The 12007-nt window shown below is 32.5% G+C and overlaps 1 protein-coding gene across 6 annotated transcripts in view; it reads left to right on the forward strand.

Annotated features, from left to right (window-relative positions):
- Nucleotides 1-2769: 2769 nt before the first annotated feature.
- The window catches only part of LOC149901768 (carbohydrate sulfotransferase 11), a 37014-nt gene continuing 27776 nt past the window's right edge, over nt 2770-12007 (forward strand). The window contains exons 1-4 of one of the 6 annotated variants that reach the window (XM_090111009.1): nt 2825-2906; nt 3087-3166; nt 9496-9752; nt 10452-10517. In XM_090111009.1, the coding sequence (XP_089967135.1) occupies nt 9591-9752; nt 10452-10517 (228 nt within the window). In that variant the 5' untranslated portion in view covers nt 2825-2906; nt 3087-3166; nt 9496-9590. Of the gene's footprint in view, nt 3041-3086; nt 3167-9495; nt 9753-10451; nt 10518-12007 lie in introns of all 6 variants that reach the window. The other 5 variants (XM_090111007.1, XM_090111010.1, XM_090111012.1 and 2 more) reach the window with 5 other exon arrangements.

Genomic DNA, 12007 nt, shown 5'->3' on the forward strand with positions numbered 1-12007 from the left:
CGAAGAGGTTCTAAATTACTTCACAATGATGAACGATCGGTTCTAATTTATTTACACCTATCGTCTACACTAATTAACATGTTTATGCAATAGCGCATCAAAATCGAAAGTAAACTTTCACTTTCACATAAGAAACATTTATTATATTATTATCTTTCAGTGTGATAATCAAGCCACAGCCATATACTAGATAATTGTTGATTTTTGCAAGTAACTTGTATATTTCTGTATAATGAGACCACCCTATCCTTTTTGAGAGTATAATGTACCTGTACTTACTTATCTTCTTCTTCTCTTATATATAAAAATGAATCGCAAAATGTGTTGGTAAGCGCATAGCTCGAGAACGGCTGAACCGATTTCGATAATTCTTTTTTTATTATATTCCTTGAAGTACGAAGATGGTTCTTATGTAGAGTAAACGTAAACATGTACCACGGGCGAAGCCGGGGCGGACCGCTAGTATGATATATACATATATCTGTAACCGGAAATTTTACTTATTTCTAATTCCACAAGACATGACCGAAGACGCTCGTTGTGCGAAAAACTAGCTCACAATGAATTGTGGCAATTAATAATATCTTATCAGCTTGATCTAATCTAAAACTAAATAAAGCTATCTGATCTAAAAATAAATAAAACTATCTGATCTAAAAATAAATAAAACAAACTAAGTTAATAGATATAAACAACGAGGTGATGTAACTAATCTCAAATGATCTTCAGCTTTCCCTGTCAGGAAAAGTTAGGGTAGGTACTACGAACAGAAAGTTCAGAATGCATTTTACAATTTAGAATCTAGTATAAGTAGAGTGATTAAGAGAGTGATTGATGGTTAGAAATGTATTGTAAAATACAGATGATAAATTAAATACGCCATTTTGAATAGCCGCCTGCAATACTTTTCCTAAAAATAATTCAGATAATATTTTATCAAGCGACGCTGTAACGTCCTCAATTTCCGATGTTAATGTCAGACATTTACCCTTTATCAAAACATGAACTTTTAACCTTGTATAATGTCACTAGCAGACTCTAGCAGTCTAGCAGACGATCAAGCATCGCTTTTTAGTGCCAAAAATGTAATTCTATTTTTAATAATAACGTTGCTTGTTGAGCACAAACTGAAAACATTGCCATGTAAAATTAAAATTCACATTTTATTTCAGGTAACTCTAAATATAATAATATGTAATTAAAAACAATACCTACAAAGGTACGACGAACACAGAACCTACTTTTTTGAAATTAGGAACCTACAAGTTTTAATCTAAGCCTACAAGCTACAATCTACATAACTACGTATAAGATCTTAGGAATAGGTAATTCATATAGGTATAATATTTTCGTAATTTCTGTAAAATAGTTACGGCAATATAGGGAAAAGAAGCTAACACCAATAAAAGTCAAGTAATTCAAGTAGGTAGGTATATTTTCTCCTACTTACACCTCACTTACCCATTGTGAAAATAATGTAAAGCATTGACTGACAAATGAGTCAAAGAATTTCATTCTAACATTGTGCATGCGCATTGAAGTTGAAGCACTTTTTCTACTCACTACTGGACACTAAAAATTGAATCTTGATGGAATCATACGTAGAATCATACCTAGTGCGTAGATATTAGACATAATATTATGATTTATGAAATAGAATACATATCTCCTTATCATACATAACATTAGTCATTTTTTACTATGTAACTACCTACTGTTTTTACTTTCTTTTGAGTCTAGGGGTCACTTTTAAAATATTTTTTTTTTTCTTAAATTGGTCCAGTCATTCATAATAATTGTAAGCTAAACTATAGACGGTTTGATTGTTTTTTCTACTTACCTCCATATTAACAATGACGCTTAATTTTATAATTTATATTATTACATTGCTTCATAATAACTAATTAGAAAGTAAGTACCTATACTGTTATTTTGACTTGTTGGCATTGTTACCAACCTAAGTGCGACCAAAAATATATTTTTAATGTGCGGAATAAACCACAATAGTTTCTATTTTTACACGCTAATGTGAGTGCAAATAACGCATTCATAAATGCAGGACCCAGTATGAGAAATATTAATTTTAAATTTGCAGAACGCATACCAAAAGTCACACACACAAAAATCCTCGCTCAGAAAATAATGATGGTTCTTAAAAATTATAAAAACCATGACAAAATAAAACAACACAAAAAATTTATGAAAAAAGGGCGCTGACCGACCTTTAATTATTGTGATTGATTGATTGACAGTGTTATCGTTGATAATACATCTCAGGTTATACCAATTCTCTTATCTACTCGCAAAACAATTTCTCTTACAGAAGCATGTGTGTCATGTGTAAATTGATAACGGAGATAAAATATATCACGATAATCTCATAACTGAGCGGATAGTGAGATTCGAATAGGAATTCGCCCAGCGAACCTAACCTAGCGGCTAGCGCTAAGAGGCGATGACTTAATAATTTATTTATATCAAGCGACCATGGACTCTTAACCTCTAAACTTATATCTAGTCAAACACAATTAACGTGAGAACAAGGTCACACCATCTGTTGGGACGAATTGGACGGTGTACATATCACGCATGCGTATTTTTTTAGCTCAAAAATATTGAGGCACATTAAATGCAGCGATGATAGACAAAGTGCAATTGCCTAATGGCAGAAGATTTTTCATTTGGCATATATAAAATGTCCGTTGCCAGGACGTTCTGCCAAGAATAAAGCTGCAGTGCAGTAGCGCGCTTGCAGCGGCAGACTGCGGTGCCGGTCCCTCCATTCATTGTCATGTGTTGGAACTTGGAGGTCGATAAAGAGTAGTGTCGACGCGCCTTCCTCGGTGCGCGGATGTCCCAGTTGTTACGTCATACCGCGCCGCTTTATTACATACGCAATTCAAACAGTAAAGCTTTATTTATAAACAAACGTTATTTTTGTGTAAATCTGCTCAAAGTTTAATTAATTATTATGTGTTTCCTTGAATTATAAATACCTATGTATTTATATTTATGTTGAAAATCGAAAGTTTATACGTAGGTAAATCCTGTTAAATTTATTTAAAACACGTGTGTCATTTGTCAAGTCACAGGATATTACCTGTTATGTAAATCGGTGATGCTGAGAGGTTGCTAAACAGAAGATTGCAATTTAGATGTGCGGAAGGTAACATAAACAACATTGTTTAGGTTTAGGTTTTAGGTTTTTTAAACAAAGTTGTATTTGTATATAATAACTTAGATAATGTTATACGTGAAAAATAATGAGTTAAATAATAAATTACATACCTGCTTGTTTAAATAAGCGTTTATTACCTACATAATCCTGCCTAGTTATACCTAACAAAAGGACCTAGGTATTAATTGTCAACATAAAACAATATTAGTATGCAGTTGACATTCTAAGTAAGCACTACTTACAATATACATAAATAGGCATTAATTAATCCACGTCTGATTGATATGTAACTATAGTGTGTGCTACTTTATTTGTATTTACAAAATAAACAAGTGGATAGTTACTATAAAATGAGCTCACCTTCACATTTTTAATTTTTATGCTGTTTTACGAAATATGAAAGTTGCGAATTTATTGCAGATAATATACCTACCTACCAATATCTACCTACATTCCATTTACATCTGCTAATAAGTTGGTAGGTACTTAGGTAGGTACTTAACTAGTAATAACATAACGTTTTTAAATGTTTTTTCGCGTTTTTGAAATGATGCAACCAGATGCAACATACTGAAACCAATTTAAACTGTAAATAACTATTTAGCTACATAATATTGTACCTAGGTAGGTATTTATTGGTATTATCTACACGTAAACATGTATTAAAATTAGGCATTGTCAGGTAGGTATTTATAATACCTTTGTTTTGATTGTAGTTTAAATAAGACTGATCTAGGTATATCAATTTGGGTCTATCAAACAAAAAAACCGTAACTTTGCGATCACGATAAAATTTCGCTTAAATTGTTAAAAGCTTTCGTTTTACAGAATCGATGACAAAAGTTTAATGGTTTGGAGTTGAGTGGGCGATTCGCGTGACTATAGTCATTCATAATGCGAACTTCCAATATGAATATATAACAAACGAATATAATTTTATTTTATTGCCATTAGATAGGTACCTATATGTAGAGGTACTTTTAAATATTTTTTGTAAAGGTTAATCAATTTTTTTGTTTTTTTTTGACTTGGTCCTAACTAGGTAAGTACCTATATTGTATAAAGATTCCAAATTCAAAACGTTTATTTTTAATTTTTATCCACCTAATGCACCCGAGTGAAATTACGTTTCTGAAAATAGATTAGGTACATCAGATTTTCTCATGTTTATTATATTTTATAGGTGTTTATTAAAAAGAAAAATAAAATATATGTATTAACTAGTAAAGTGTCCGCAGGTAGGCCGTAGCCCGTAGGTGCGATCTTCTTAATTTTTCAATTGCTGACATCTTACTGATTTTTTTGAGTACATAATAAATAATCCTTACATCAGCTGATGTAAGGATTTAGATCCCATATTGTCTTTGGACGTACGATAAAAGGAGCTAGATATATTTGATATAATAATATTGGACCTAGGTACACACCTTCCTAAATCTTCTATTACCTACTTATTAGTTACTGCATACGCAATTAAAATAATCAGCAGATATAGATTGATATTATCAGCAATTGCTCAATTATTATGTACCTATTACCTACTCATTTTTTGAAATTGTTACCCAATTTATTTTTTGCTTATCGTGCATTTTATCCAGTACCGTTTTTTATCAATGAATGGTTTATCAGTAACTATAAAATATATTATGATTGATTATAGGAAAACTATATATTTTCATCACCTCCCTCTGATCGTTTGTTTCGATTAGTTTACAGCTTATTAGATTAAGTAACGTTAACATATCAATCGGATATTAGGTTTAAGTCGTATTTGCATTAGCACTAATAATACAATACTACCTACTAATGATTAAAAATAGATTATATTATACCTACCTTTTATAGTACATATTAAGCTATTGCATAGCTTTTATCTCAGACTGTCTTTGAACGCGGCGACCGAATGTAAAAACGCCTAACCCCACTCCAACCGGCACAATGTCATTGAGATAATATTACTACGTATGGAGGAGACACCACGAACAAAATCTGTGCGCCATTTTTTTGCTCTAACTAAGTTTTAAAAATTATTATTTAGTTAGGTATTTAACGATGAAAGTTATTCCTTTGCACTTTTCCGTATTATTTGTATTATTTGTGCAATATCGTAACACACACGAAGGCATGTTTGATGCGTTTCACTTTAAAACCATTTAAAAATACCGCTCAACATACGTCACATGACGTATGTTGAGTGGAACATAAGTGATGTAGGCGATGTCGTCTCCTATTAATATTATCTCAATGCACAATGTATGGTTTTTATTGTCAGGAGAAGAATCCTATGAAAGTTAACTTATGAAAATTGCGCTAAAAATTAAAAAAAATATCAAAAAACTTAACTTCATGTTTGAAAATTCGCGCGAAGACAGTTCGTCTGTCGGGCCAGCTAGAAATAAACTTGTAGGATATAAAATCTTCTCTAATACAATAAGAAGAACTCTACTATTCAAATAACTAATTATTAACTTCTACGTTTCCAACATAGATGTGTTGATTGTTTAATGGACATTTCAAATAAAACTTTATTTATTTAAGGACGTAATAGCGTATTAAATTAAAATAATAGATAATAAATTCGACCCGTGGCAGAAATTTTAAGTATATTTTACTGTATTTAAATTTAAAATATAAAACGAAGCTACATTGAATTGGCTCATAAAATATTAATAAATTACTGAAGTTGCAATAGATAATTTATAATAGTTTACTCAATACATATTATATAATATATAATATATGGAAGAATAAAAAATCTTTTTGAAAACACTCAGCGGTCATAGTTATTACTTACCACAGACAAATGAATTGTCGTTGTTCAAATATTCGGAAATCTTGGATATCGTCCAAAAGTATGTAGAAAATCTTTTCTCTATTTTCCATCAACAATAAAAGTGTGCCAATATAAAGGGAGCACTTAGCAACAACTAAATAATTGTTAATTGTTACATGATGATTGATGACTTATTGATATTATGTATAATAAGTATGTATTCGTATTGCTATGTTTCAAATTTAACAACTTATTCACCTACTATTTTATAGAAATGTTTACATAACACATTTATATACATTGACTTTAATAGAGTAATTTACATAAAAGTAATAATGGAAAGCTCTTCTTTTGTCCTTATTTTATTAGATTTGAAGTAGTTACATAATTAAACGTAACATTTTTTCTATAAATTTATCTATCCATATTATCTATTGAAATATTTTAAAGATATGAAAAGTAGATTTATCACATTTCAAAGAATTCTGCAGCTTTTGCCTAAAAATCTATAAATGTATCCCGACTTAGAGCAACATATTAGTCACTAGATATATTTAATCTTTGTTAAAACTATTATCTTATCGAATATTCGAGTAGGGCGGGTCTATTTTTTTCAATAGCTTTTTTTTTCATTTGATGCGATAAAGCTTCGAAACGATAAGGCTTAATGGGTCGTTAGATATGCAAACATGTACATAGGAGTTTATTTTAATACCATTATAGATAGATCAAATATAAAAGTAAAACAAGCTTAATAAGTCGACCATGATGCAGCATGCATGTAAAATGTTGAGCCAAACCATGGTCTATACTCTATATATATTTTATAAGAGTAATTCATTGACAATAGAGTCAACAAAATGATATTGCGAATTGCGATAGCCCAAGCTGAGGTTCAAGTCTCACAGCCTCTATGAGACCCTTAGGCCCGCCGCGCAAGACGTGGCTGAAAAGTTGAGAACTATGCTCATTGCTCGCCCAATATAAGCCCGGCCCTACTGGGCTAACAGCTACTGCCTACTACACAAAAAAAACCTACAACAACGAAACAACCTACATCCTTTGTAATCAGATAATATTCGAATTTTAAACATAAGGATTAAAACCAACTAAACAGATTGACATTTAAATTCATTTATGCTAAGCATTTATGTATTTAGTTAAAGGTATTTAATTTTTATAATATAATATAACTATATATAATATTAATATTATTGAGATTATTATGATTAGGTACCTACTTTAATCAATTGGTGCTATTAATTTGATTGTCAGACGTAAAAACCCAACACATTGCTGATAATAAAATATTTAATTTCCGAAAAATAATTAGATTACCACAGATTAGTACTTAATACATATTAGTCAGCGTATGATTTTGATAAACAATCAGAAAGAGTAGTTTTTCAATAGCCGTTTCTTTATAAATAACTAGCTTACTGCCCGCGGCTTCGCCCGCTTTGTCTAAAACCTATTATAAAATGTACTAAAATTAATCTTCCTCTTGATTCTTGAATCACTCTATTTATTAAAAAAAAAGACGTGTGGCACTCGGGGACTGCCGCGGTAAGAGCGGGGGCACACGATGCGTTGCGGCGGCGGTGCGGCGCCGGAGCGGTGTCGCTGCGTCGTCTTACATAGAAATATCTGTGGCATGTCACACGATGCGTTCCGGCGCCGCACCGGACTTGTAACCACCAAGACGAGGCGGGGAGGGGTGAATGCGGTGCGACGTCGGAGCGGCACCGCTCAGTTGTTTTGCGTCACAAGGAAGGACACGCTGTCCAACGCTGCTACGGCGCCGCTGCGACAGAACAACGTTACGGCGCCGCACCGCTCGTGTGCCCACTGACACGGTGAAATCTTTGCGGTGCGGCGCCGCAACGCATCGTGTGCCCGCGCCCTAAAGCTATTGCATAGCATGCCTTCAAGCCACACCTCCGTGTCCGTCGGAGTGGGAGCGTGAGGTTTTTTCGTTACGGAATTTCTCGATTCGGTCCCCGCGCTCAAGGCCCGCGATAGAAGCTATGCAATAGCTTAAAAACCGCATCAAAATCTGTTGCGTAGTTTTAAAGATAGGGACAGAGAAAGCTACTTTGTTTGTGATACAGATAGTGATACATTTTTGACCCTCTATTACTTTGCGAACCATTAACTTAAAATAACAACATTTATTATTTTACAAGATAATAATTTTAATTTAATTAATGTTGAACGTTATAATATTTTTACGTTTAGGTAACCTTGATTAAAATAAATTAACGGTATTGATTAAAAAATAGGTCCGTTTATTTATAATAATATGTAGTTATGTTTCTTTTATTTAAATACAAATCTTTCAACTGTGTATGTTTTGTTAGATGTTTAAAACATTTGTTTATAACTAATAATATCTCTCATGATAAGGTAACCAAAGTAAGTTTTAGATATTATAAAGGGCAATGAGTGCTATTACTAAATTTGAAAATATTTTTTTTGGGTTTCACAGACGACAGACTCGGAAAGTTACATAAATATATAGCAATATTATTATCACATAATATTATAATTATTGTCAACTATAACCTCAAATTGTAGCAGAAATGTTAAGGGGGAAAATAATCTCTGCCGGCACAATTCTAATACAAAACGGTATCCAGTTATACACAATGAAGAAGGGAACCTGTTTAAATTTTAAAGCACCTCATCCCGTTTGGAAGAAAATTGGTTGCGGAATTGATGCTATTTACTCGAGGGCTCAGATGACCTCCGCATTCTTCGTAAGTCGTTTGAGTTCGACTTGCATAATCTCTGAGATATCGCATTCTTATAGTTCTTAGTTCTTCTTGACGACAATTTGGGAATCTATATTATTTCGGCATATTACCTATTTTTCTTGAATTATCGGAATAATTGGATAAAAAATTCCCACACGAAAGTTAATAAGACGTTCAAGTTGGCTGAGTTGAAAATCAAAGTTGTTTGGCTCGTCATACCAACGAGGAAAGAGGGCTATCTAACACCCAAAGAATTTTTTCAAATCGGACCAGTAGATCCTGAGATTAGCGCGTTCAAGCAAACAAACTCTTCAGCTTTATAATATTAGTATAGATTTGTATATTTCGTAATACTTCCCAGTTCTCACCTATACCTAATGTAAATAAGGTAAACTAGAAATTATGTTTGAAGAAAGAGCATAAGTTTATTTGGATTTCATTTACGGAATTTATTGCTAACAAAGTATGTTGTAAAGTCGATGAGCGAGTCGAGGCCGAAAACATGAGAATTACCTTAATTTATTTTGCCTTGGCAATACTAATAAAGCGCAATAATATCATTGATAAGATATCATATATCCTGCTGGTTCAATTTATGAACACAATACCTATATTGGGAAGATATTTAGATAAATACCTACTTCTGTGCCGCTATTTATCTAGGACGGACGTGTTTTTTATGAATAAAGCTTGAGATAGTAATTCGGAATTCGGATACCATAAATATAAAAAAAAAAACTTTGAGCAGATTATTCGAATATTTTTTCTGACCATCTTAAATTTTATAGATACAAAATTAAAACAAACATGTGAACTATAAAGTACACATCTCTGTGTTAAAAATGTGATTCAGTTTCGTGTGGAAGCCTCAAAAAAGACAGTGATGATTAAACGTGGTAAGAGGAACGTGAGCATGGTAAGGTTGGGAAGATGTGTAGCCTTCCTAGCCCTTGCTGCGTTTTTGCTGCCATTCACCATCCTGCTAATGGTCGCCGATCAGCAGTACAGCTTCACATACAGTTCCAAACGAGTGTTCTATCAAGAAGTGAGTATTTACAATTAGTATTATTTGTGTCTTGAATTATGATACAATAGAACTGGTATCTAAGGGTATGAATTTATTAGTAGTTTAGAATGCATGGGTGTCATGTAAAAGTTAAAGATAAAAATAGGACATTCAATTATGTACTAGGATTCTGCGTCCAGCAAAATGAAAGACGTGGAAAGCCTCGTTTAATTTCTTTGGCGCAGAAGCTCGGATTTTTCGAATTTAGTGAATGTAATTAGATTCTACTAATGAAAAGCGCTTTTTCTAGCCTCGGTCTCGTATTTTGAAATTGTATGACTGTTTGACATGTTTGTTTGGTAGCTTTTAGCGCTTTTTTTTCCTAGTTAGGTACTAGTTATTGTATTTACTATTGTGTAGTAACTAGAAAATTATTTTGCGAATGCTAACATGTGCAACTTTAGCCAATGGTAAATAAATATTTTGTTGTCCATAAATAATGAATTCAGCATTCGTTCCGCTTATCAATTTGTTTTATGCATGGTTAATCAAATTGTATGACAGTCAAGTTTTTCATACTACAGGTAAATCATTTATCAAAGCATTTAAATTTTTAACTAATTGGCACTAAGTTGTTGCATGTATACCGATAGTTGCTTGCATGTTTCGTGTCGTGTCGTCTAGTCTAAAGTGAAGGAAAAAATTACAATTCGGTAAACACTAGTTTCTTCTTTTCAGAGTGACTTCTATAAAATAAACGGGACGTTATATGCTCCCGTAACCACACCTTTTTATCGGACGCAGGTAAATAAATTCCGAATTCCACGATTATGTGCACTTGCTTTAAAAAAAAACAATTGAGACGACTCCGCACGAATACTTCAGTACAAAAATTAGCCATAGTGCGTATATATTAGCAATCATGTAGCACACTTTGCAAGTTGTCTATGCTTTTATTTTAAAATTTGTTGTCTATTTTTATGTATTCTAAGTTTGAATTTTGTGTTTTGTGTAGAAATAGGTTATAGTATATATGTATATGTTAACTGTAAGTACGTACCTAATTTAGGAATGTACCTACTGCTTAACTCTCATACAATTAATTGAATGTATTTGAATAAATAAATGAAAGAAAATACTGGAAAAAACATATCTATCGATCCCACATACAAAAGTGCAGTTAACACAAAACGGTTGGAAATGTATGAATTAATAATAAATCAATTTCGCTTCATTGATGAGCCGTGCCGTTTCAATCCGCAAACCGTCGAGAGAAAGCAATTTGCACGCGATCGGCTGTTAATAGCTAGCCAAGTGAATATTCTGAAATCGCTTTGTGTTAATGAAAGACATATTCAATACTAGCTTTCCCGCGGCTTCTCTCGTGAAAGGAAATCCCATGGAAATTAGATGTTTTCTATGTCTCTAGCTTCCTCACTATCTCCAGACACAAGAATCATATTATGAAATCGCTTTTTGCGACGGCAAATACAAATAAACAAACACTTTAGTAAGGATAAGGATAAACGCTCTTTATATGTGCTTTATGCAGTTGCTAGAATAAACTGATTGCAATGCTTGAAGTTTTTACTAAGACAGACAGATATCTTCCGTCTCGGCCATAAATCACATCTGTCTTGCTGTTTGCGTATTTACTCAGAGTTTCTTTTAAATTTTCTTTTGCTTGAAGGGTTATAAATAACAAAGACTTATATGGTATATTTTATATATCTATTATATGTTTATATATACATATCATATCTGTTATGATTATCAATTGTTTTGCTAAGCTCGAGAATGGATTGTCTGATTTGGCTTATATTGTTTAAATGTTAAAGTTAGGGGAACGTTTAAAAAGAGAGAAATATAAATAACACACACACATAAAACTGTGAAATGTAAGATTATCATATAATCTGATAATCGATTTCCGGATTAGTTAAATACGATTAAACGGTTTTCACAGAAAATCAACTGGCACTAGTCGTTTGTTTTTTGTAATAACCGTCTCTGATATAGATAAAAAGATAAAAATGTCATTGATGATATTTTAATATCTTTAATATTTATAGTTTATACATTTAGACCGGGAGATACTGACACAAAATTTCGAGTCATTTGTAACAGGATGGCGGTTCTACAGGGGTCTTAGTACGCAATGACAAAAAGAAAAATGATGGTGTGAACGCTGGTACCGGTGGGTTAGTCGCGTGGGCGTTAGTCGAACTCGTCGGAAAAATAGCGAAAGTCAAACGATTTGTAACACAAAAATTTTAGAATTTACCGATAGCCCA

This window comes from Colias eurytheme, chromosome 16 (assembly GCF_061535395.1).
Source record: "Colias eurytheme isolate Ceu_HAF_F1 chromosome 16, ilColEury1 Martin Lab GWU primary, whole genome shotgun sequence".
Classification (NCBI taxonomy): Eukaryota; Metazoa; Arthropoda; class Insecta; order Lepidoptera; family Pieridae; genus Colias; species Colias eurytheme.